At 43.2% G+C, this 26,689-nt stretch overlaps 2 protein-coding genes across 5 annotated transcripts in view; both read left to right on the top strand.

The window, feature by feature from the left end:
• Window positions 1-4,363: 4,363 nt before the first annotated feature.
• Window positions 4,364-16,545, top strand: slc6a13 (solute carrier family 6 member 13). The gene is made up of 15 exons (XM_035642660.2): window positions 4,364-4,527; window positions 7,724-7,924; window positions 8,461-8,595; window positions 9,045-9,185; window positions 9,413-9,494; window positions 9,791-9,923; window positions 10,228-10,362; window positions 12,007-12,110; window positions 12,320-12,444; window positions 12,614-12,726; window positions 12,944-13,081; window positions 13,453-13,555; window positions 13,857-13,957; window positions 14,178-14,348; window positions 15,059-16,545. The coding sequence occupies exons 1-15, from the start codon at window positions 4,521-4,523 to the stop codon at window positions 15,221-15,223; spliced, it is 1,854 nt and encodes a 617-aa protein (XP_035498553.2). The 5' UTR covers window positions 4,364-4,520; the 3' UTR covers window positions 15,224-16,545.
• A 2,980-nt stretch (window positions 16,546-19,525) lies between these two features.
• mon2 (MON2 homolog, regulator of endosome-to-Golgi trafficking) overlaps window positions 19,526-26,689 on the top strand; it is a 33,716-nt gene continuing 26,552 nt past the window's right edge. For all 4 annotated transcript variants that reach the window (XM_035642517.2, XM_035642515.2, XM_035642516.2 and 1 more), the window contains exon 1: window positions 19,526-19,969. In XM_035642517.2, the coding sequence (XP_035498410.2) occupies window positions 19,862-19,969 (108 nt within the window). In that variant the 5' untranslated portion in view covers window positions 19,526-19,861. The remainder of the gene's footprint in view (window positions 19,970-26,689) is intronic.

Genomic DNA, 26,689 nt, shown 5'->3' with positions numbered 1-26,689 from the left:
AGATTTGTTCAGTAGCATAACCTGGACTAGACACATAATTATTGCTTTTTTTTTTTTTGCAGAACACTTAAAAAATGTAAATGTCAAACTGTCGTAAGAGTAACATGATAGGACAGCAGACATTGCTGATTTTAATGATTTTAACCCTTAAAGGATAAAGTGGTATAGATAATGGATGAATGGCTGTAATAAAAGACAACATTTATGTATTTGAATAATATATAATGTATATATATATTAAAGCTAATAATAATTAAAGCAAAAGGCGGTTTCGGCTGAATCCTCTTTTGTATGATTAGTTCTATTATGGTTATTCTCATTATGTGTAGCCAAAGCTGTGCTTCCATTCATAAGAGCACAAATGAGCCAACAGCTGCAAACTGTCTGTCAGACTTTGATATGAATCACTCTGAACTCCCTCTCTGTCTTGTTTGACCAGATCCAATATGTCATCCCCGTGTTGACATATTGTGTAATCTCTGTGTGCACACCTTTTACCTATACTTTAAACCTCATGGCTGTTTGTCAGAGGCAGACATTTTCCATCACAAAACGAAAAGCATGGAGCAGCAGTTTTACAAATGTGAGGGTTTTTGTTATTGGTGCCTTTCAGATCAAACTTTGACTTCTCTTGTGAGCTGCCATGTAAGATGAGGCCCCTCTTGAAAAATGATTTGTGTAAACGTTTGCATGTATGCCACAGCTGATCATTTGTTATGCAGGAACTTCTGGGTCTGTGCTACACAAAGTTAGATTTTTTCCAAGCTTGTAGTCCAGCTTAGAACATCTTGGACTCTGTTACCACTGACCTGAAGTTACCCCGTGCAGTTTAATGTACACAGTCTTTTGGATCAAACTGAACTAACAATAATCATTAGCAAAGCCCCATGAGTGAGCCCCCCGCCATGTCCGAGCTGCTGCGGATTGAATTTTTCCCCTCGCAAGTCGGGAGGTTTTAAACCAGATGCTTAACGCGTCTACTTTAACAAGCGCATTTGAGTGTGATCCAAAGAGACAGGATGGGCCCTTCAGAATAAACAGACTACAATCTGAGCACTGACCTGTGGACGTACAGTCAGAGAGCAGCGGGGAGCCGCAGAGAGAATGTCGAAATACAGTGCGTTAATGAGCTCCCCTCGGCCCTTTCGTTCCTCTTTTGTCTTCTTTTTTTTTCTGTTTTTGCCCCGTGGATATTTGCGAGTGTGACAGTGAGTCTGGATGTTAGACTTTTGCTGCTAATAACCGCTGAATAAAATAGCTGTAAGGTTTCATTGATATATTTTTTATTCACCTGATGGGAAACTTTGGAAAGAGAAGATCTGCAGACTTTTTAAAGCTCCCGCCGGCCTTGTGCTCGAAACGTCACTTATAAAGCAAATAAAATCCTCCACCGGGAGCCTTTCGGTTGTGCAGATCTTCTCTTTTCCAACTTCCCGTGATATTTTGATGATCCAGCCCCAATCAAAAATGTTTTTACTAAACGCGCAAGTTTCTTTTTAATTTTTAAAATATTTTTTTTTGACCTGCAGGGACACAAGTAAGTCATCAAAACAAGTTGTAATGTAAGTTATTGTGAGTGTAAAACTTTTTATACTTTTAATGTCCCATTTGTTAAAGAAGTAATTTGACCGCTAAAAATTAGTCACCTTTTGTCCTAAAGACTATAAACAGCCAACCCAACCCTGCATGAGGATCTGGCTCATACAGGAGCATCAAATCAGCATTATAACTGGAGCTAAACCATATGGTGCCTAATGGTGATTTAAGGGCAAGATCCTGAAATCTATTCTCAAATTGACTGGTAACCAATGAAGAGAGGCTTAAACACAGGGCTAATATGATCTTTGTTACAGTTTTTCTCCATTGCTAAAGACACATTTCTTGAAATAATGCTCCATTTCCCCAAAAAATCAAAACACAATTGCATAACTCATTTTGACAAACTTCAAACTTCCAAGTCAAAACGTAACTCTCCTCTCAAAACCATGTAATCTCACATCAAAACCAAACTTTGCCTTCAGACATCGCACAAAAGCCATCAAATTCACACACACACACACACACACACACACACACACTACAAATTGCTATTTAACACGGGTGAGATCAATTCAAAACACTTACTGCAATGAATGATGCGTATGGTTTCCCCCAGAACAACAACTCTTTCCTTTAAATGATGAACACAATACAAAGACACAACCAATGCAGACATTTTTCAATTTGTTTCAATGTGCCGGAGAATACAGTAAAATCATATCCTGACCAACGACACAAAATAACCTAATACTGTAATGAATAATAACCTGACATAACAAACAGTTTGTACTCTGTAGAAAATTATGTGGTTGGCTATGACCATATTCACATTTCCCTCTCTTGCACTTCTAAAAATAAACGTCCCCTGCCTCTATCAGGTGCTCGTCTCTCAGTTCTGCAAAAATTGAAGTACTGATGGGAAACCATCCCATTTACAAACAAGGTAAATACAGTAACTACAAATGACTGTAACTGTATATGATGTGGTACAGCAAATCAATGCATTTCCGACAGCTTACAGCACAACAGCTACAGTGCATGCATGTGCTGTATCAGCGCAACGTACAGGACTCCAAAGTTACAGTAGAGAGCAGTAAATCACGTATTATAGTGGCTACTGTGAAGCTGCTAAGGTTTACAGTAGACCATGTGCGTTCTTAGCGGGTTGATTCATGCAGGCTGAACATGGACAACACAGTGAAAAAATATGTATTCATTGCCAAGGTTATTGGAATTGAATATACAAACAATAATACAGGCTACGAAACTGAACGGAAAAGGTCGTCACGTTGACAATGTTTGCTGTACGCTCATATATGTCCACCCGACCGCCGTACGTACGGCATCAGATGGAACTGCTTTCATGATGACTTTCTACCCTTCCCAGTCATATTCATACTCGTCTTCTTCTTCTACCTCATCTTCTTCTGGCCCGTCACGTTAAATATTGCTGCCGCGATGAATTGTGCGGCAAACCCAAATCTAAAGAAATACCGAAATGCAACCGGGATGAAATAAAAGCACGGATGACCTTCAGGTCGAGAAGGAGAAGACCTTAACTGATCACATGATTTAACACCCGTTTACAATTTGTCTGTCGAGAGAGAAAAACCGTCTGTCTGCATGGCCGAAGGTTTGGTATTTGCACAGAAGATGTTTGTGCGCAATAGGGACCTGTTGGGGATGAGTTGCAACATCACGTCTGTGGCCAGGTGCAAAAACAGCTCGGCCGTTGTGAATTCCTCCGCTTTCCCGACACGCGATCCAAATGACCATTCCAGGAAAAAAACCACAGGTCAAATATCAGTCAGTGTGCAAAACAGAATCAGACAATGTGGCTCAATTCGAAGGGACGACTCTACTGAGACAGACGATCGGGTACGATGACGTGTAGCTACAACAGCTGCACGTCATCATAGCAGGGATCACTCTACGACACGTGGGACTTACTCAAGGCATTTTGAAAGAGATTTTGGACTCATTCAGAAAGAAGAAAAAAAAAATCAAACAGGTTATTTGTTCATACATTAAAAGTCAGGCCGACGGATCCAGAGAACGAACGCATCCGTGTCTTGAATTAGAATCGGATCTGAGGCTGGGGGCTGGGGGCTGGGGGCTGGGGGCTGGGGGCTGGGGAGGCCTCCCCCCATCCCCACCTCCATAAAGACCCTCTGGATTGTGACCTTCTAACAAATGCCTTGAACCAGGCCACTCTGGACCCCTGCGGTGGGAAAATGTTCTGAATGGGCAACTGGGTCTGTGAGGAAGAAATCGGGGTTGAAAGGATAAAGGTTCCTTTCGGGAGGGGACTTGAATTAAGGATGTGTGCGGAGCGAGGAGTTCATGGAGCAGGAGGGACGTTCTCATTGCGGGCGGACGCTGATATATTGGAGCCTCGTATACTGTGAATGTCACACGCAAATTATTTTAAGGTTATTCCTTTTTTTCGAACGATGCATTTTTGTATCTTCAAAGCTTTTACAAAAAAAGTGAGTAACGTGTGGGATCACTGCACGTATGCACACACACACACACGCACGTGTACATATGGTCCACAATCTCCATGAAAACATAAATCTGACCAGCCTCTCCCCCCATAGACTTTCTGGGTGTTCTCTGGAGAGAAAGGCCCTGTGAGAGTATGTGTGTCAAAAGGTTATGCAATCAGCCCAACACACTGAGAGACAGCACAGACCTCTAGTGTGCTGTGGTGAGTGTGTTTGTGTGTGTGTGTGTGTGTGTGTGTGTGTGTGGGGTGGGGGGGTGGGGAGGGGGTAGGGGGGTGTGTGTGTGAATGGAGCTGGATGGGGGGGGGTCTTTAGAGAGAGGCAAAGCAGAGAGAAATTCTCATTGCGGGCTGCACCAAAGTTGTCTGTTCCTCAGATCTCTGCCCCTCCATGTATGTTAGCGAAACCTGAACCGGCAGCAGGCCCTGGATTTGGTGGCCCGCGCTCTTCTGGAGTCTGTCATTGTGCATCATCATGAAAGGTGAGTAGCTTTGACTGTTGATCATGTGATTATATCATTTATTTCCCAGCAAAGAATTGCTGAATATATGAACGTGTTCATGGTCATTGTAGAATAAGCTCATTAATTGGCAGTGGAGCCGGTTGTTTAAAATGATCTCTGGCATGTTTGATTTTTGAGAGATCTCCGTAATGCATCCAAAACCTTGCACGCTTTTTTCATTTCTGCCCACTGAAAGTTGCTTGCAGTTTTTAAACGTGCGTAACTAACTTGCACAAGTGCAAAGATTCTGCATCAGGGAATCAAAACGTGGTCTTTATAGCTCCGTGCTGTAACCGCGCGACAAGTCATACAAAAGTATTGACAGAAAATCACATCAGATTATTTAGTCACATCAATTGTTCATAATTAAATCTATCAAGTCTTATTATCAAAAATAAACACTTGAGGTAATTTTTTATGGAAAGGTCCAAGCTATGCATTTTGTTCATTTATTGCCCCAGCAGATTTTGCATTTATAATTTTTTGCGCTACTACTCAGCATCATATGGTGTCAATGTACATCTTTACGTGTTCACATGGATGTCCTCACCTTATGTAACCAATCCGTTTATGTATTAGCCTGCAGTTATTCCAGAGTAGGAGCTTTCGGGGGCACAGGACGTCACGAATATGTAACTCTGAGCTGCACGTGTTTGGAAGAAGCCCCAACGTTAGTGCCTTTGTCAGTGAGATAACGTGAGGACCCATGGTACGGGGGGGGCACTGTTTCCCACCATCAGATATTGATATTGTGAATTAGATTGTGAATCATGGTGATGTGTAACTAACCAATCAGTGTACTTTTTTGGTGTTTTTCCCACTGTGGCCTCGATTTCACAATGTGGACTCTACAGAGATATCAGATAGAACACGACGGATGAAAACCCTTTCGCCGCTCTCATCGCCCTCCAACAAGTACTGCTTTGACATAAGTTAGTGATTTGCTGGCGCACAATTGAGCTTTAGCAGCCGAAGAACCAACTATTTCCTCCAGGAGTTGGTGGAGACCCTGAAGCACCGCTCCTCAGTATGTGGCTAATCTTTAAAACCACGTCAGAATCGTGCCAGATTCACATTACACTTTACCCAAATGGACAGCGTTAATATATATATATATATATATATATATATATATATATATATATATATATATATATATATATATATATATATATCGACGGGTCGGACACTGTGTTGATATTCAAAAGAACAGGTCAACAACACGCACATTTGCACAAAAGCTGTCTCGTGAGTTACATCTTATTTAGTTGATCCTTCACGATAAACAACAAACCTACAAATTATAGGTTTATGGGTGTCTATTTCTTAGCCTTGAATTGACCCCCTGGAGGATGTCGCTGTTGTCACCACGAGGTTGCCAGACAACCAGTTGAGACTCAACAAAGGCGGCTTTTGTGACCACTTTTTTTTCTTTTTTCTTTCCGGTCTTTATCCTACGATAAGCTAACAGAGGGGGGCTCTAGAGACGTGGGAGTGGAGCAGATAGTAACATCTTACTCACGGCAAGAAAGTGAACATGCTTTCCCTCAAACTCTTCCTGGAAGGACCGGACTGCATATTAAGATGGGCAACCGATCGAAATCACAGATGTCATTATGCCGGGCATGCCGTATAAAAAAAAAACGGCCCATCGTGGCCAGTAAGTCAGCCAATCCCGCATTCAGTCAGTCACTCGTTCAAAAGGCCAGTGTGTCTGTCTGTCAGTCACTCAGTCAGCCGGTTGCTAAGGCGGTTCACCGCTTTTCAGAGAGAGGTGAAGTTGGTTGCTGTTTCCCGGGACAATGTTCCGGTGCCTTGACGACAGCACCCTTCAGTCTTGGCATATTTTACCCATGGGTGCCGTTCCTGCTTGAATGGAATGATTTTGCTGCTATTCATAACGATGCCATATTGTTCTCACCAATGCAAAAGGACGTTTTTGAACTGACGCTCGCTCGCCATCCACCACAAACTGCGAAGAAATTAGGTAACGTGCGATCTGGCGGCGAGGCCAGTGAGAACTCTCCCTTGCCAGCACAGAGGACAGGGGGGCCTTTGCTTTTGTCGCGCTAAGCTTTCATTCCCACCAAGTACCTTTCGGAGACAAGGGGCTCTATTTTTACATCAAGCTGCAATTTGGCTCCAGCGGTGGAGGGTTTGGCTCCCGAAACGGATCTGACCTCCAACCCCGTGCACACAGCGCAAGAGTCACACTTGTGCTCCACCTCTGCCCCTTCGCCAGTAGGCGCACATTCCTAAAGGTGGCTTCACACAGAGCCACGGGCTAAATGGCATTTCCACCCTTTGTGTCGTTTTTTTTTCCAGAACTGAACTGAACTGAAAAAAAAAACCACGCACAAAAACAGGCGGCTTCATTGGTCGCATGAGACCCGGGTCAGACGACACGACCCGTAGCGCCTTTTTTAATTTCATTTCGAGTGGCTGTAGAAAGACGGAGGACGCGAGGGAGGTTCGGTGCCGACATGTATTCTTGCGACTCAGTTAGTCTCCTGCAGACTGATGAGCAGTTTGTCTGAATTCGGACAGCCACAGAGAGAGAGAGAGAGAGAGAGAGAGAGAGAGAGAGAAAGGGGTAACAAAGGAGCCGCTGTGAGGCCTGTTAATGCAACCTGACAGGAGTGAGCACAGTCAGTGAGCTGTCTGTTTCCTCCACAGAGAGAAATTCTGTCCGCAGCGCCGCTGGTCCACAAAGAGGTTCTGGCCACACATTTGTTACATGGCAAAAGGAGTGATGTAATAGATCATTGCTCATGTGAACGTATTTTGGCACATTGCATCGCACACCAGGAAGAGCTAGCCGAGGTCTTGAAGTCATTTGTTAATCTAATCTTAATGTACAGTACATTTTATTGCGGGTCAAATAAATGTGCTTTACATTAAAATTACAACTGTACAACTCTAACAAAAGATGACACACGCACACACAAATACACACACACACACACACACACACACACACACACACACACACACACACACACACACAATGATCTTCCAGCTTCATGCTTCCCTGCTATGACTGTTGTGCAAATACAGGATGTAGTTGCCCAACAGTCAAAGTAATGCTATATATATAACTTTGCTCCACTTCTTCTTTGTGATTTTTGTTTTAACTTTTCCACTCTTCCGTCGACGAAACCCTCGGGTCCCACAGATGAAATGGAGAACGCGTCCAAGGTGGAAGCCCCCAACGGGCACAGCCGACCCCTTGACATCGTGCCCAGTACGGAGGAGAAGATGACTGAGAGGGGTCAGTGGGGCAACAAGCTGGAGTTTATTCTGTCGGTGGCCGGAGAAATTATAGGCCTGGGGAACGTCTGGCGTTTCCCCTACCTTTGTTATAAGAACGGAGGAGGTGAGTGCTGGAATTACTTACCCCTGGTATTTTCTCCTGTTGCCTGTCTGACACAAAATGAGGAGTTTCAGGACGCAGTCTCCCGTGTAGAGCATCAGGGTGTGGCAGCGGCCTGGAAGTATGGGCACATATATGAAGCGGATATATAACAATAAAACATGGGTTAGTGCACGATCTCTCTCTTCTGAGCTGATCCAGGCCTCAACAAAGTTTATGAAATTAGGAAGACACATGAAACCTGAGTAATAAAAAAAATGACATTTTTAGATACTGTTCATGTTTCAATCGGAGGTAAACTACTTGATTTGATCTGACGCTTTGATTATGTTGGCAGCTACATTCGATGGATTATTTCACATTTTTTGATTCACGTAACATTTCACGGGACCTTGTGATACGACATTTAGTGTGAAGTGCTTTTAATGCACGAAGAAGAGATTATTTTATGAGTGTGTTATAGGTAATTAAAACAATTTGCACATTGATGGCATCTGAGTGAACTGTTCCATTGAATCCGTGTGCCTTCTGTATGTCAGGTGCCTTCTTCATCCCATACCTCATCTTCCTGTTTGCCTGCGGGATCCCGGTCTTCTTCCTGGAGACGGCTCTGGGTCAGTACACCAGTGAGGGCGGCATCACCAGCTGGAGGAAGATTTGCCCTTTGTTTGAAGGTGATATACTTTTCTTTTCTTTTTTCAAACACAAAGGTCGTTAAAACTCATCAACCCGGAGGTTTGTAGCGCCACACATTCACAAGATTTGCTGGTTTATTTTTCCCTTTTATGACATATGTCATCATCCCATGCTCAAAGTGTGTTATTCTGAAGCAATGAGTTGCATGTGCCCCTCAGAATTTATGATGCGTTCATTTATTTTCAGTGTGATATCTTCACTGTGCATACAGTTTGTGTATAATATTGTGTAATAAGTCATAGTATTTGCATCCCATACAGATGTGGGAGGATGATGCTGGAAAGCAACTAACACTGGCAACCGTCACATTTCTTCAAAGCTTTTAACAATCCAGCTGCCTTCTAATAAGTGTGTAATCAGCCGTAATCATAACCCACAGAGGATGTCAGCTCAGTAAACGCCCTAAACACGATGTGTTCTCTTCCAGGAGTGGGTTATGCCACTCAGGTGATTGTTGGCCTGCTGAACGTCTATTACATCATTGTGTTGGCCTGGGCCATCTTCTTCCTGTCCCACTCCTTCACCTGGGACCTGCCCTGGGCCTCCTGCAACAACACCTGGAACACAGGTATTTAATGTATGATTATAATCGTGCACTTAGTCTGGTTCTGACAAAAGCACAGATTTGGTTAGAAAATGAAAATGATAGGTCTTTGATGGGGATCTGACGACGGAGTCTATTGCCGGCGTTCACTCCTGGACTGAAGTGTTCTTTTTACATGAGCAGTCTTTGCAAGTATCGTATATATTGTCATATCAATTTTCTGCTGTCTTTTTGTCTTTTCTTCATTCAAGATTCCTGTATGGAATTCCAGAAAGGGAATAGCTCCATCGGTCAGCATGTCAACGCAACCTCTCCTGTTATTGAGTTCTGGGAGTAAGTGCCAATGCCTCAAATGGCTCAAATGTGCCAGAAAGTTCCCCAAATATTCTTCTTAACAAGACTGTCTTTTTACAGTGGATACAATTTTTTACTCAATAGTTGTGTTGTTCAGCTACATGGTCTTTTGAATTACTTATAGACCCTTTGCCTCCTGAGAACATAAAAGCAAACACCATGTTGGAAAAGTTGAGGGAACATAAATACACTGAATAATGAATGCTTGTTTGTCGTGTGTGTGTGCGTGCGCGCGCGTGTGTGTGTGTGTGTGTGTGTGTGTGTGTGTGTCCCAGGCGCAGAGTTCTGAGAATCTCCTCAGGTATTGATCACATTGGCTCTCTGAACTGGGACCTGGTTGTCTGCCTGGTCATTGCCTGGGTCATCTGCTACTTCTGCATTTGGAAGGGAGTCAAGTCAACTGGCAAGGTGAAACCCGTGTTACATTCATCACGTTCAATTCCTCCGTTCAATATGGGAATAATACCTGTTTTATTATTGGCGATATTCTGCGGCATTTGCTATGTGGATCCATCTTTAAGCGACCGTACTCTGGTTGCGATTGACGGTGTTTCAGTAAAGCAGAAGCAATGTTTTGTTGGTGAGAGATGATACAAGAACTGGGCTGATGGATTTAAACAAACTAACGACGATAACAGAATTTCTCCAGAGAGAGGGAAAAAATACTCTACGCCAAGCAGACGAGTAAACAGTGCCGCTGATTCCCTACCAGGTGGTTTACTTCACGGCCACCTTTCCGTATGCCATGTTGGTGATCCTGCTGATCAGAGGGGTCACCCTGCCGGGAGCCTCCAGGGGAATCCACTTCTACCTCTATCCTGACCTGGGACGTCTCTCTGACCCACAGGTAGGCTGGACATGCACTTGCTCTCCGACGGATACGTGCCAGCATTTAATGCGTCGCCAAATGCTTGGTTGCCTTAATATTAGTAAGAAGTCGCACAAAATGGATCCAGTGATCCAGCCCTACATAATAGTGTAGGGTCATACCCACCTTCAGGGATTTTTAAGTGCCATGCCAGTTGCATTACATGTGCTAGGCTTGCAAACCCTGTAGAAACAATGTACTACAGTATATCAACTTACTTGATGATAATTATTTGGCTTGTGTGGTCAAAGCTTTTTTTTTCTTTCCCCAAGTGACCCCCCCCCCCCCCCCCCAAAAAAAAATCAGTTATTCGAGGTTTAAGCAGAGAGGCTGACTCCCCAGATGCCTTTGGTAGCGTGTCTAAAACGCCACTGTCGCTGCATCCTGGACGTGACACCGGCCGAGACGGCTGTGACGCGGTTTTGCAAGGCAAGCCAGAGGTTTTATTTTTTTTTTTCAACCTTATTGCGGAATGGTAATGGGCGAAGCTGGACCATTATCCGGTGCTGACGCAGCAAACGGAAAGAGCACTGGCTATGCAAGACTGAAGGAGAAGGGACAGGAATCCTGTGTCCGGTGTCAAACACTGAGTGTGTCTACACAATATTACTTTTTGCTTTGGCACTGAACATGGACTCGTTTAAGCAGCTTGAAACTGTCTAAACAGCCCCTCAAGGGGGCGGTGTCATTTAAAAAACATGCCAATGGCAAGGACTTAGGAAAGAGAGTGGAATTTGGGATGAGGTAATAACTGGGACAACACATTTTCTTCATCCCCTGCCAATAGATTGCAACCAGAGTGAAAGTCTAAACAAAGAGCTTTCTCAATTCTCCCTCGGGGCTTTGGGGATGAATACAAGCAATATGCGTGCGGCCCAAGACAAGCTAGACTGTTGGAGTTGTTACCTCGGCAATACCTGCTTTTGTGTTCTGTTGTGACCGGAGCTCAAGGCGTCGGTTTGATCCACATGCCAGCTGTCCAGAAACATGCCCCGGTGCTCCGAGAACACTTTACCAGACCTGCAAGAATAAAGAGAAACCTCATTTGCATGTTTCGGCGCGAGCGAGTGTTCAAAGAGAAAAAGTGGATAGGGGGGCTTTGCAGGGTGGTCGGTCACGGGATGGTGGGGTTGAGAGGCCGAGGAGTTTGGGGATTTGAAAGATGCATCGGGAGATAGATTGCGTTTTCCAAAAAAAAGGGGGTGGACACAACAGAGGCCTCACAACCACTTTTCTCTGAGTCAGCGGAGAGCAGTCCCCGACATTTGGTAAAGCAAGAAGTTGGTGTTTTGCCATATGGTTGATAAGATGTTTCACACACTGGCAACTTATGAGACTCCTGAGTGAACTGCTCCTTTAGTCAAATGCAGAAAATGAAAGATTGTTATTATTATGAAAGAGACTCTGTTCTTATAGAGCTGATTCAGCTCACAAAGTCCTGACGAGTCAGTTGTATAGAAAAACTTAACAGAGAAGCTATGGGTTCGCTGGTCGTGGACCAAATACAAACTGTATTGACAAATGTACAATCTTGGGTGAATGTTTCGGGTTCGATTTATTATTCTTTTGTCCGTTGTAAAGGTATTTTCTTGATTGGATGTCTTGCTTCCATTCTCTCCTGAGGTGTGGATGGACGCCGGGACTCAAATCTTCTTCTCCTACGCCATCTGCCTCGGCTGCCTCACTGCCCTGGGGAGCTACAACAAATATAACAACAACTGCTACAGGTGTGGGCTGAGATAATGATGCAGTTGATGTTGTGATCGACAGCACAAAACCACACATGCAGTATCCAGCACCTGTAGGTCGGCAGTGCTAAACCTGTTGTTAGTTATTTAGCTCGAACGATGGTCAATTTGTTTCACGATGAATGGGAATCCAATCGCAAAAGGACGTAAGGTCCCTGACGTTACGTCTGCCTCTGTGTCGTTTCCAGGGATTGCCTGTCCCTCTGTTTCCTAAACAGTGGAACCAGTTTTATTGCCGGCTTCGCCATCTTCTCCATCCTGGGCTTTATGTCCTACGAGCAGAACATTCCCATCTCCGAAGTGGCTGAATCTGGTTGGTGGCTTCTCTACTTTTTTCACTGCATTCAGACAAACTACCACTTCTATTTCCACCGACATTTCTTCTATTCTGCCCGACGATTGCATCTTGCAACATTGTTTTTAAGGACATTGGTGATATGATACTAATGAGAAAAAGGACATTTGAACTCTTTGCACCCCAGGTCCAGGTTTGGCCTTCATTGCCTATCCCCGAGCTGTGTCCATGATGCCTTTCTCGCCTCTGTGGGCCTGCTTCTTCTTCATCATGATTGTGTTTCTGGGCCTGGACAGTCAAGTGAGACCGTCCTCTTATGCACAACAACCGCGCAAGCAGACACACGCGCACACAGAGGATTCAAGCAGTACAGTAACACAGACATAAACCTTACCACACATTTTGCCTGTGTAGTACTTACAAATACACTAACATTCACACACATGCAGATACATAAAAAAACCACACACACACACACACACACACACCTCATACGTGTTGGTTCTCTCCCGATCAGTTCGTGTGCGTGGAGAGCCTGGTGACAGCCACCGTGGACATGTATCCCGCCACCTTCCGCCGTAAAAACCGCAGGGAGCTCTTCATCCTGGCGGTGTCTGTGGTGTCCTTCCTCATGGGGCTCATCATGCTGACGGAGGTCAGTGCCAGTGACCACATTTTTGTTTTTTCCCTACAAACTTAACATTTAATCCTAATGTTTTGTATCACAGAACTTCGATGTCACATAAATCATGACTGACATTAGAATAATCAGCTGTGATAAAAGAGAGACCAAAGGATATTAAAAGGTGAAACTGCAACGCACGTCTTGATCAAGGCCTTTAAGTGAAAGCTTCCTTTCTTTTTAGCCACGCTGGTTTAGGTGTGTGTATTCACTTTACAGAATGACCCTTAAAAACAAATATGGCTCAGTTGCGTTCATAATATGCAGTGTCTCAGCTTTCTTCTATATTTGCCTGCGTGTAGGTTTTTCTTGAGGGTTATACTCCCATGCTTTGTCCCCAACAGGGAGGAATGTACATCTTCCAGCTCTTTGACTACTATGCGGCGAGTGGGATGTGTCTACTGTTCGTGGCTGTTTTTGAGACTGTTTGCATCGCTTGGATTTATGGTGAGTGTGTTACCCGTGATATTCAGGAAGGCTTGGGGGAGTTATTGAATAGACTCACTGGGCACCATTCATTATCATCCTCTGCTCTTTTAATTGAAATAGAAATTGAGGCTTTTGTTGGCAGGCTGAGGCTGAGCGAGTGTTGTTTCTATCTGTCGATTTATTTTTCATGTTCAAATCAATAAAAATAAATGATAAAAAATAATAATCTATATGTTAAGCTAAATATCACGATAAAGGAGCAGCTATTTGGTTCACTGATGATACCAATGATTTTCCCTCATCCCTCCCTGATTTACAGGTGCTGACCGTTTCTATGACAACATAGAGGATATGATTGGCTATCGGCCCAGCCCTGTCATCAAGTACTGCTGGCTTTTCTTCACCCCTGCAACATGCTTTGTGGGTTTGACATGCATTCTCAAAAGACACCTTTTTTTTTTTTGCACTGGTTTATTTAAAGAAGAGCAGCCTCTGGTGGCCATTGTTGAAATTACATTTTAATTTGCAACTGACCATAAATAATGCCACTGGGGACCACTGATTTAAATTCATATTACAATTCATATTTCAATACAGTTAACTAAAACAATTGGATATCCCTTTCTGTCTCTGCTACCAGGGAACCTTTGCCTTTGCCTTGATCAAGTACTCACCTCTGAAGTACAACAATGAATATGTATATCCGTGGTGGGGCAACGGGATCGGCTGGATTCTGGCCATGTCGTCCATGCTGTGTATCCCCCTGTGGATGGCAGTGAAGCTGTACTACACCCCTGGAACACTGAAGGAGGTATGTTTCACCTCAAAACTGTCCCATGTGGGAGCAAATGATCAGCTCGCATTCAGTTTCTTAGTATTTTTCAACTTGTTATCTTTCAGTCCATTTTTGTGTTTAGCGCACTGCTTTTTTTCCTCCAGTGCGTTATTTCAGTTTTCATTTTTAACCACCGTAGGTGGCACTAGACCTGCATGTGATTGACTTACACTAATGTTCTTCCCTAACCCTATCATCTCTCTTCATACCCAATCAGAGCTCTGACAATTCCCTCGTACGCTACCTGCCGAGTGCATAATGGCAGACAAAATGACTGACTAGCCGTCATAGAGGAGGATTTGACACCTTAAGAGCCAGATGTTTCCCTCAGTAGCTGGTGGAGACCAAAACAGTGTTCAAAGAAAACTGGATATTTGACTTATGCGTCAGCTGGGCCAGCAACATGACTCCAAATTAATGCTTACATTGCTCTACAACTCCTAGATGGTTGCAAATACATAAATCATATCATCTTTATGATATCTTAATCCAAGATGGTCACAAAAACAATTAAGCAACTAAGTAAGAACTTTAGTTTAAAGGGACTGTAAGCTAATATTTCCTCACGTTCCCTTGCTGTCGGTTCTGTGTGTGCGCAGAAAAAGGCACAGACCTGGCTCTGTATATTGAAAACAAACTCCCTAAATATCCTTTCTGTGTCTCTCTACCCTCACTTTTGTTCACAGCGCCTTGTTCTCTTGACCACTCCTTCCACTGACTTGCCAAAGACAAAGAAGGAGCAGGAGAAGCTGCTCGCGATCTTCGCCGCAGATGGCGAAAGCCTCCATCAGAGGGCACCCGCGACCAAGGACGGTTACTTCCCCGTCGATGAGAAAGAGTCCCATTGTTAAAAGGCCCGAGTGTTGAGATCGGAGCCTCGTGGCTGGGGTCAAAGGTCACTCCTCAACTTTCACGCGCTCTGGAATACAAAGTGCAGAGAAAGTTCAGACAAAGTGAGGAAAGCTCAGACGCAGAGTTCATGAGTCGCCTCACCCGTAACTGCTGATTTGCTGCTGGAGTTTTTTTCCTTTGTACGCAGCCTTCAACATACTGTACATAGGCATCAAAATTCTCAGTTAATGATTTACAGTACGTCCTCTTTAGGAGAGCTGCTGATCATCTCATTTGCCAGCCGCAGAGTCACAAGTACATTTGACGAATGTGGCCATCGTTGTTTACATTTGATCACGTCTGCTTTCTACGTAAGCATTTTTTTTTCGGTCACGGACATCTCTAATGTTCACTCGGTCTGACATGACTTTTCAGTTTCTTTATTATAGAGGAGTCCGCTGCAGGACGAGAACTGGAGGTGTCACATGAGTGCATAAAAGTTCACTTGAATAATATCTATGCATGTGTAAATGCACTTCTGTACAACTGTCTGGTGCATCCAATCCAATCTCGCTCTCACGGCTCTGTCTTTACTGTACAGTTGAGAGGTATCATCTCAGGATGTATGATTTTCTGATGAAACATCCTACAAAAGCATATTATAACCAATTCTTGAGAATGCAAGAATTTAAAAAAAGAAGAGGCATTTACATTTGGTTGAACTGACCCCAACTAACTTCTTCTCTTGGTATTTCATATTAATGTTACCTTGTTCATTGACTCAGCATTTATATTGACACGCTTTATGTTAGGCTTCTGATTGTTGACAGGATTTTAATTCAGTTGGTTTTGCCTAATCTCTAATGCATTAAATCACATTACATTAAAATGTAAATTGCCTGAAAAGAAACGGCTGTGCCACTTAGATAACATGGACAGGGAAGGCTGTGATGTTTAAAGGGATTCATTCCAAAATGAAAAACAATTTTTCTTTTCTATAATAATGAACTTCTTCACCTGCATTTCTTTAGTTATAATACTGGAATGAACTAGTAGGGAACACTTTTACGTTTGTACATTTTATACGCTAAAATGATTTTTTTTATGACTGAATGAAAATACGTTTAATTGAAATGCACATTTGCATTGATATATGTGTTTGTATTTTATGGATTATACAATTAATTTTTTTTAATACATGAATGATCATTTATATCATGGAAAATATGTGTCTCAACTGTGTTTATTTTCTACTTGGTTTATTTTTCAGTAACACCGCCCTAATTTAGAATATTCTCCTTTAGGATTTTCTCGAATTAAAGCGCACAATTGATATTCTATACCTCATTTGCTCATGTAATCTTTTGAGAGTATTTTGGGGGTGTTATGGTGTATGTAAGATGATCTTCGTTGGCAAGGCCTGATTATGGAACATACATTACATTACGACAACATATAATTTACACTTGTATTGAAAAGAATAAATAGAATGTATAATTCAGTTTAATAAAAGGTAGATTTAATGTGTAAATAGTTGGGAGCTGCTAGTCATACAATGATGTACTATATAATGTAATATGGGGCCTTTTTCAAAAATACATTTTAATTAGAATTGAACTTGATTTTATTCACTCTTAAAATGTCACATATTATGCAGCTTTGATATATTTAATATGCAGTTTCACAGAAGTCAAAATTATTGTCTGAATCCTAATCCTTGATATCATGGGTCAAGTCCATCATACCAGTAAACACATTTCAAAGAGATGCATCCGTCACTTAAATCTCAGTTTCAGTGTTAAATCACCCCCGTCTGTGATATGCAGAATGATTTATTTTCCGTGTTTCAGGCTGTGCTTTCATGTGTACTCCCCAGTGCCCTCACACTTTGAAATCAGCGGACTGTTGTGAGGGTTGTTTCACATCGTGATTCTGGAACATAATAGGTGTTTACCTAGAGTAGCTTGTGTAAGAGGGGATTCAGTGATCCTGGGGGAGTGTTATGAATTTCTGCTGTCATTTTTCAAATACCAAAGTACTGAAAACCTCCGGAAATATTAGAAATTACGTGTTTTTTCCCTTTAGTTATTCTGACAAGATCCAGAGTGTGCTTTATTTCACAATTTATCTCAATTCAATTTCCAATTTCAGTTTTATTTGTATAGCACCAAATCACTAAATTCATTATCTCAAGGCACTTTACACAGTGAGGTCGAGACCTCACAATATTTCAGAGAAAACCAACAGTTCCCAAAATGAACGAGCACTTGGCGACCGTGAGGGAAAATAAACTCCCTTTTACCAGGAAGAAATTTCTAGCAGAACCGGACCCAGTTGTGGGCGGAACATCTGGCACGACCGGTTAGAGTGAGAGGAGAGAAATGGGGGAGAGAAGAGAGACATACCAGGAACAACTTTCCGACTGGCAATTTAGCATTTTATGAAGTGTTATAAGCATAATCATAAGGTTCTGGATGGAGCGCTGCTCTGTGCCACTGAGCACCAATTATGTGAAGGCAAAGTGCAGACTTTTCCAAAACAGTTTTCTAATGTAAAGTTCATAGGTGGTTAATGTAAAGGTAGCTCTGGGATTCGAAACCGTCAACCAAAACAACTAATGGTACTCTATTTACATATTGCACAATAACTGATTCAAGTGAGCCAACTAATTTGAAAGAAACTCCACTTCGCCTGGTACAAAAAGTTTTGCTCAGTGCTCAGTGTTTTCAGTTTAATCACGGTTCGAAATGATTTAAGGTGCAGAAGTTTGCAGTCCCTGAAGAATATAACTGTTTCGTCTGCAAGACAACGCTGAACTCCTGCAGCATACAGGACAAAAAGCAGTGGTGGTGGGGGTTCTCATGAGAAGGGGATAGATCCTGCAATCATATGCTGTTAAAAGACTAATTGTTTCTTGGCTGATTTTGGATTAACAGAGAGAAAAATAAAAAATACATGATTAACACATTTTCTTCTGAATACAGCAAGAAAATAAAAAAATAAAAAGGTACAGTCATCTGAACCACAGCAAAGAGAAGGAAGAGGAACCTGACACAGCCTGTTTTTTTGCTACAGCACAACAGAGACCTACTTTCATCTTTCACAGGTAATATGTGGTTTTGGCTGTCACTCTGCAGCCTGGGGGAATGGATTGTGTTTTTTTATGTCTGCAGATAGCATCTGTCAGTCTCACAAACGATATGCATACTGAATACTGCTCCTACCTTACCTAACTGCATCTCATCCATGCCACCTTATCCAAGTGATACAATAGATACATCAAAGTGTACCTTGTTAATGTGTAATTGTGAGCATTCATTAATAAATCCTACATAATTAGAGAAGCCACAGCATTATTTATAAACTATTAAAAAAAAAAATTTGAATGCAAAATCTTCACCTGCCCCAAACACTGGGAACTAAAGATATAAGATAATTGTAGTGGAAGAAATTTTTTTTTCTCTCTCTCGGAAATGCAGTAGAGAGAAGTATAAAAATGCAGAAAATTTAAATACCTAAGAAAAGTCCATGCATTAAATGAAAATGTTTTGATCATGCCATGATTTCATAAAAGTGCAGTAAATGATCAAATCAGTATTCGGCGTGACAAGTCTTTTCCCCTACAACAGGAACAGCTGCACAGCTTTAAAAAGTACTTGGCATGTACGTTGCTCCAGGCATCATGACGAACTTGTCACTTGTCTTCTCTGGATTTGGGCTACCTCTGATTTCTGTGCCCAAAACTTTTGCACAGCACACCTACTCTTTGTCAGGATAGTCAAGATAAGTATAATGGGTGCTTGAGTGAGGTACATTCCACAAATGTAGATTGGAGATTCAACATCCAAGATGTTTATTGTATCACACTGGTTATACCAGTGCAATCGTGTGAAAAACTTTTGCTGAGGGAGCTTCATTCAATAAATAAATAAATGATTAGTAAAAGTAAAAGGGACAACGCCAATAACACAAAAACATACAGTTATAGAATCAAATGTGTCGACAAAATAAAACAGACAATAATAAAATAAGAATACTCATAAATATGGAAAATAAGGAAACGCTGTCCACACATTTTGCACAGTAATTTCAATAATGTAGCCTATACTTGTAAATAATACATGTAATGTATAATTTACACAATTAAATAACAATATTTAAAAAGAAAAGCAGGTTCTGAAGCCTGCAACTTGGACACGTGACCTCTGTGCAGGTGGAGCCCACTCTTTGTCTGTGCGCGGCTCCTCCAGCAGGGGTCGCTGTGGTCATTATTCTGAAATCGGCTCTCGCTTCTGTTTACGGAAGTCCTAGTGACGTGTCACTGTGCAGCGAAGCATTGTGGGAAGGGAAGTGGCGCTGACTGCAGCCCGTGACAGACTGCTCGATATCGTCACCTATCCTCGACCACCCGCGTTTAAAGAATACACAATCAAGGGGACGATGCCGCTTTGCGAAGCCGACGTCCGCGGGCTCTGAAGGGGGCGAACGTATGCCGGCGTCATCGCTGCGGTCCCGCGCACGGGCGGCCGAAGCGGACAAGTGACGGATTATATTTCCCCCCCGCCGGCTGTGGATGGGTGGAGGGGGCGCGACGACGACTGCGCTCCCGCATTCCCTATCGCTCCAAGTTTCCCCGCGATTCCGTGTCCGATCCGAAGATGTCGACCAGCAGCCCCGAGGCGGTGAAGAAGCTGCTGGAGAACATGCAGACGGACCTGCGCTCGCTGTCCATGGAGTGCAAGAAGAAATTCCCCCCGGTCAAAGAGGTTAGCCCAGCCGGCTAGTTAGCTCCGCCCGGGCGGTCGGGGCGGCCGGTGCCGAGTGTGAATTTCGATGTCGGAGACGCGTCGATGTAAATGTCACGTATGGGTCCGATCCCCCCGCTAACCGCTAGGCCTCTGCTCCGCTGTGGGGGACGTGGACGCCGACGCGTCCTCATGCTGCGCGGGGTTAAATGTGGAAGTTGCGTCTCCCAGCTGACCAGGTGTGCGAATGAAGCGACGCACAGGTGTTTTTCCATCGAGCCGTGAACCACGTCTTTTGGTGGACGCGCGTGTGAAGCATCCCGGCGCCGGGACACGGCGATGACCCCGACTGGCTGTACGCGAAGAGCTCGGTTGTATACGAGGTGTATTTATTGAGAACACGAATCTGCCACTGTTCAGAAATGACTCGAAGTACGGTCATGTAAAGGGCGCGTTCACTCAAATTGCTGGAACAGATCGAACAACAACCCAACATCTTACGCCTTCTTCGGATTATTATGTGGCCACGGTGCATATGTCTCATGGGTATAATATATGGTGGGATATGTTCATACAGTTGAATGTATACGCCGTAGCTTGGAGATTGTATTTAACTACAGTGTTTCACCTAGGTTTACTGGTTTTACAATACTATATATATATATTGTATTTTACATATAATGTCAAGCAGAAGTCATTTCAGGTCACTTTCCTTATACACCTTATTCCTCATTCCTGTATGAAAGATTGTGGATGAAAAATTGTGGATGAAAAAAAAAAAAATATATATATATATATATAATATATATTTGATTAAAATCAATTTGACATTTCAGGGGGGCGCCATCCCAATTCAGTGGTAGGGGAAACACTGAACTAGTTTTGTTTTCCTTCTTGCAAGATATTCTGTGTTGGTGGAGTCACATTATTGCTCAGCGCTGCACACATAGAAAACAAATCCCCCCCCCATCATCTTTTACTCAAGTATCAGACCATTATGAATGACAAACATATACACATACTGTTTATGTGCCCGCGCACAAGGTCTGTGAAGTGTTCTGAATGAGTGTGGTATTGTCTTTTGACATGTTGCCGTTATCTTCCGGAGCACCTCAAACACAATCCCGTTATTAAATGGGATCGGCTGCAGGAAATCTGAGATTAATATCTCAGAACAAGCCAAAACTATCAGCGTGGATGGATCCAGTGAGATTTTTGTTGTGCGATTTATGAGAACCAGCCCCTTCACCCCTTCTATCCTAACACTGTGGCAGTATTGCTCTAATTTCCAGAGATAAAGTTCATGTTAGCTGTTGTAGGACTCTTTGTTTTAAAAAAAACAACAACTTTTGTTATTAAAGTTCTATTTGGTCTACAGACGACCGTCTTGGATGTCATGTTGTGCCTGTATTGACACAGCCAAGAGCCGTTTCATACCACTGTTTGGTTTGTCTTTTATCCGCCGGAGTGACTTGCTGCACTGTTTGTGGTTGCTGACTGGCTTCGTTGTGTCGCAGTGTCGGTGACATTTCTGGTGACATCATGGCTTAGTGAGCTTAGAGAACAGAACGGTGCGAGGGGATGCGATGTCCGGACCTTTCGCTTATTTGTGTTAGAATCATAGTATAGGAGACAATAAAACCAGCTTCTATGGCTCCACTTTGCCCCAAACAACACACCCCTCTTTATTATGTGCTTGGTCCTCGGCTGCTTGCATAGGGCTGCATGGGTCAGAGTTCATTTACATCTGGATTGTTGTCTTTGACCCTTAATTAAAATGCTAAAAGATAAATGTATTAATGTACCCTATGAGCTTGGTGACATATGCTATTTGGGTATACACAACCTCCATTCACTCTCTTGTTAGTCGGTTGTTTGACAGCGATGCGTTTCCGAATCTCGAGGCTGCGAGTTGTATCATTTGCTTGTCGCTGAAATCCAAACAGGTTATAGCTTGTGTTTGCCAAAGTTATGCAGCTCAACTGACAGCATCCCGCTCAGAGCCTTTTTACCTTAATTCCCTGTAATTCCCAGGTATAGCCAGCTCACTGCAACAGTGGTCGCACAGGTCTTCGGTTGAAGTACTCGACTGTGTGTGTGGGGCTTCTGTGGCTCGGGAAATATGCGTCAACCGGCCTCGATGGAATAATGCATATCAGGCTCCGCCAGCTCAGTTTGTTTTCCCTCAGGTCTCACCGGGGATAAAGACTACATTGAAATTAGAAAGAGAAATACCTCAGCAAGCGCCCCCCAGTTCCTTTGTGTTCCCCTCTCTCTGCAAATTGATTCGATCCCTTGACTTGAGCGCTGGATGCTTCAAAATGTGGTGTGTGTGGCAGTCGCAGGGCCATAAACAAGCATGCAGCTGGTCTCACCCGTTTGCTCGCTGGCCCTTTCCTGGGGCCCTTAGGAAACGTCTCCTTCAAATATTGATTTATCATCACACTGGTTTCCTGGTCCTTACACGCTTTTCCCTCCTCAGGGATCAGAGGAGTGCAGCGAGCCACTGTGATGTCCCCCCACAACCTGAGCTCACCATCAACGCCCTGGTTGACGGTGTTGTGTCTGGAACGACCCTTTTCCAATTTAGGCCGTCACGATAATATATATTACCTTCGATTGCCACCAAAACAAACAAGCGGACTACCAGCAGCTGTTGAATTGACATTATTTGTATGGCTGTGTTTGCACACTAGTGATGGTGAATAATCAAATCCTAACACCAACTCATTGCATCCCTGTTGTAGAAGAAATATGAGGAAGCCCTGTCCTCATTTCCCGGCCAATTTCCCCAGGCCACTTCCACAGTGGCATTGCGCCACAGCCAACGTTTTCTCTGGGGCATGAGGGGCCAAGAATGTCTCATTGATTGTTTTTTTTTTGTTTTTTTGTAACATAACTTCACCCTCAGATTCTCCTCTCCACTGAGTATCAGTCAGAGAAACCCATCAGGGCTTTGCCGTCAGTTTTACTCTGAATGCTTTTGCCAAGGTTAAAAACCCCGAACAAAACATCAGACACCCCTCCGCTCCCTCTGAGGATGAGTCAGGTTCTGTCGACTGGATGTGGCGCACAGTGAAATTTGACTGCCCGTCTCAGGGAAAACCTGCAGAATTATTGGAAGCATCATGGGGAACCTTTTGTAAGGCTCTCGTAGCACAACTCCTTTGTTAGACGGGTCATGTCGGCTGTACAGAGACAAAATAAGACGCAGCAAGGATTTCGTGAGCTGACACTTTCACCGAGGGAATAAGCCTTCTCCATAATATGCCACAAACCCCCCCCCCCCCCCCCCCCCCCCCCCCCCAAAAAAAACCTGCTGAGTTTAGAGTCTCACACTGTGCTTCTGAGGAAGTCAAACTGTGATGGGTTTCACAAATGTTGATTTGCAAAGAAATGAGCTGGCACCCAGATACGGGTCAGTTCCGCTTCGAGCATCTCCACACAAAAAGAAAAGGGTCTGGAGAAGAACTGAATCTGTTGAGCTCCTCCCGACACAGTTTGTTCAGCAGAGGCCCGATACTTAATGTCACTTTCCACTGGGCGTTAAGACTTTAAAATCATCATCGTCCTGTATTTCGTCTGAACTGTTTGCATTCATAGAAATGTGAAACATTAGCATGGGAAACGCTAAGATGATTATTATTACTTTGTGAAATCAAATCACCTAAATGATGAAACTGTCTGTTTTATTCCGAATGTACCATCCGCATGTCACTTTTCTTAAAAGCACTAAAATCATTTGTGCAAAAAGATAAATAGGAGTAAACTGACCAAGCATGCAATGACAACTTTCTATAATTTTGATACTTACGGATAGGGATAATGTTTTGTGGTTTGATGCCTGGTGACTGTGCATCCGGAGATACTTTAAACATTCACTAGGACTTAAAACTAGGTGAAAGCATAACATTGTTAACATTCAACTACAGCAACCATCAAGGCCTTGACTACCTGCCAGCTCCTCAAACATCATTGTTTATGTGGATGTTGAATTTGTAACAAAATAATTGTCATCCAATCTTGGTAAAAATTCCATTAAAATGTTTTACTACCCAGCCGCCCGACTAACCTAGAATAAAGAGGAACTCTTCTGAAAGACTGATGAGAGTTTACATCAGACATTAGATCACTCATTAACTGGACAGGGCTGGAATCTCTGCTCTTACAGTGACATCAGCAGGGGACTGATATTTTTCCTCCACGTTGTGGTGACTTCATAATACTGACAGTTTCCAGAGAGACTCTATACTTTACAACAGAAAGCTTAAACAGCACTTTCTATGAGGAAGTAGTTGGAAAAGGAATGTGGTCACAAGCAGAAAGAGAGACTTCGCCGGTAGACTCCCATCTGCCAGAGTGAGTTTTCATTGTGGAGATTGATTTAGTAAAAAACTAAACTTAAAGACTTTTCAACTACGGGGATTTATTGTCATTGGCCACAATCTCCATCTCGAGGGTGAAAGGGAACGAACCCCCCAAACACTCTGTTTCTAATTAGAGGCTTTTATTGGTTTCCCGGTTCTCCTCTAACTGGACTCACTCAGTTTCTGATGAACATTTTGAACCAGATCATCCAAGGTTATTTAAAAAATATCCTCTTTGTGTTTTACCATCCTCAGCAAATCTAAGAGGATTTTATCCCTGTGAATCGAATCACCTCCATTTACAAAGACATACTAGGGGCCAACGATCTCCTCAGTGCTCAATACCATGTACTGACCCATCCATGGGGTTGCTGTTTTTTAAAACATACATGGATACTTGGGAAAAGCGGGGCCTACAAAGAAGGCTTTTGTCACAAGTATTTCGAGGGGACTCAAGACACTATTTATAACACGTTGATTGGAGAAAACACGCTCATCTTTCCCATCCCATCATTTTCCCTCCGTTGATTAGATTGACATCTCAAGAAAACAGCAGTTACTTACAGAAAGGGATTTCTTCAAATGTGTGCTGTTTTCTCTGAGTAGCAGTACAAAGCCCCAATATATTTATTTTACAATGATGGGAAACTAACAAAAGCTGCAAATCCACACATTGAAGCTAGTAAATTCAAAATGCATTAATGTTTCTAATTTGTCCTCGATAAATGGCTACAAGAACAAAGTTTTTAAACTGATTAATTGATGCATCCCTAAACTCATCAGACTGCAGCTGTAAACTAAATCTAAATTTAATGAGCCAATGCAAAGCCAGACAAAACATTTCCCAGGCTTTAATTATGAACATTAAGTATTGTTTGAGTTGTTTGTGTTTCTTTAAGACCTCACCACTGTCCCATGACCCTGCACTTCTGGCACAGAGCTACAGTATATTAGCGTGTCAGCCACCGCAGGGTTGTACAGTTATTTGGGATTAAAAGGCTCTCTTGTGTTCCCCTCGTTGCCCTGTAATGAACTGTGACTCCATTGTGAGGAACAATGGAGAAGAGAGAGCCCAGCATTATTTTCCAGATTCAATTTTTGAAGGAGCTGTATGTATGGTAATAGGCCAGTTCATAGTCTGTACTAACAGCCAGCTCACCAGTGGTTGCTTGTTAACGGCCAATTGAGAAGGTTGTGAATTGTTGACTCCTGCAGTGGCTCGTCGACCTTGTCGCTATGCAGATGTCATGTTAAAGTTCATCAGCCTCCATCAAGGCTGTTTGATCCAAAGTAGTATGATTATCTCCTAATTGCATTAGAAAAGGGAGCGGTGGGACGGCTCGCTGCTTAGTTATTGAAATGGCTATTTAGTGTAGACTGTATTTATGTAACCACAAACACTTTTTGAATAAAGTGGAGACACCAGTTATGAGGCACTGTCATGCTTGGAATGTCGTCAGACCGCAGAGTGGCTGCATGAATAAACTCATCGAGGTAATATTGGCCCATTGACTGTTTGCTCGTTTGCAAGCCGTCCCGAATACTGTGCTAAAATGGATCCGGACTCTTTCCGTCGCTTGCCGTTCCCTTATGAAGAGCGCTGCATTAGAGTGTCTGAGTCAGACGCGTTCACACCAACAGGAACTTTTGCGGAACGTTTGGATGAGGGGCGGCGCCTGAGTAGAGCGCCCACCGGCTCGCCCGTGAATCTTCCGATGGTTTTCCTGCGTTATTCTCACGTGGGCTCACTCGGACATTTGACAAGTCCGGAAAACGCCCGGAACAACATTTGTGGACATTTGGGTTCTCGCATACTGAACAGCCCCTGTGGATGCAGCAATAGTGAAGACCTCTTACTTACTTGATTCTTGGCAGACTGCTTTTTTTCACTGTGTGCCTCATCAGATTAGATGTAGAATATATTTTTTTTAGACAAGTTTTAATATGTTAGTCTTTCATTCTGCTGTTGTTGTTGTTGTTAGGGTAGTAACCTCTTTTAGATGGTGAGGTTATTTTCAATAAGAAAAGTGATGTTTTATTGTAGTAACAACAGAAACAAAGGCAAAATAGTGGGGAAGGAAGTGTGTAATAGAGAATCGGTCAAGTCAGAGGGAGTAGTGATGGGGAGGAACACTGGGGAGAGGAAGAGAAGAGGTTTGCGAGATCTGACTCGCGGGTTGTTGTAGAGAGATAAGAGCAGCTTCTATCTCTGTTTCTCTCTCACAGTGTCCATGTCATCCCCCACCCCCCCTCTCTCTCTCTTGACACCCCCCCTACCCCCTTCCTAATTCTGAGCATCTCACCCCTGTCAGACTCCTCACTGGGGAAATCACTTTCTCGCCGCACATCCCTCTCAAGTCGAAGCCCGCTCCCT

The sequence above is a fragment of the Scophthalmus maximus genome, chromosome 7 (genome assembly GCF_022379125.1).
Source record: "Scophthalmus maximus strain ysfricsl-2021 chromosome 7, ASM2237912v1, whole genome shotgun sequence".
NCBI lineage: Eukaryota > Metazoa > Chordata > Actinopteri > Pleuronectiformes > Scophthalmidae > Scophthalmus > Scophthalmus maximus.
Note: the sequence above shows the minus strand (reverse complement) of the source record. Positions and strands in the feature narration are given on the sequence as shown.

What these genes read in the sequence shown, in the direction of transcription:
- slc6a13 (XM_035642660.2), top strand. An exon ending in GATTTGCCCTTTGTTTGAAG is followed by an intron (nt 8,596 to 9,044) that starts GTGATATACTTT and finishes GTTCTCTTCCAG; the next exon opens with GAGTGGGTTATGCCACTCAG. An exon ending in TATAACAACAACTGCTACAG is followed by an intron (nt 12,111 to 12,319) that starts GTGTGGGCTGAG and finishes TGTCGTTTCCAG; the next exon opens with GGATTGCCTGTCCCTCTGTT.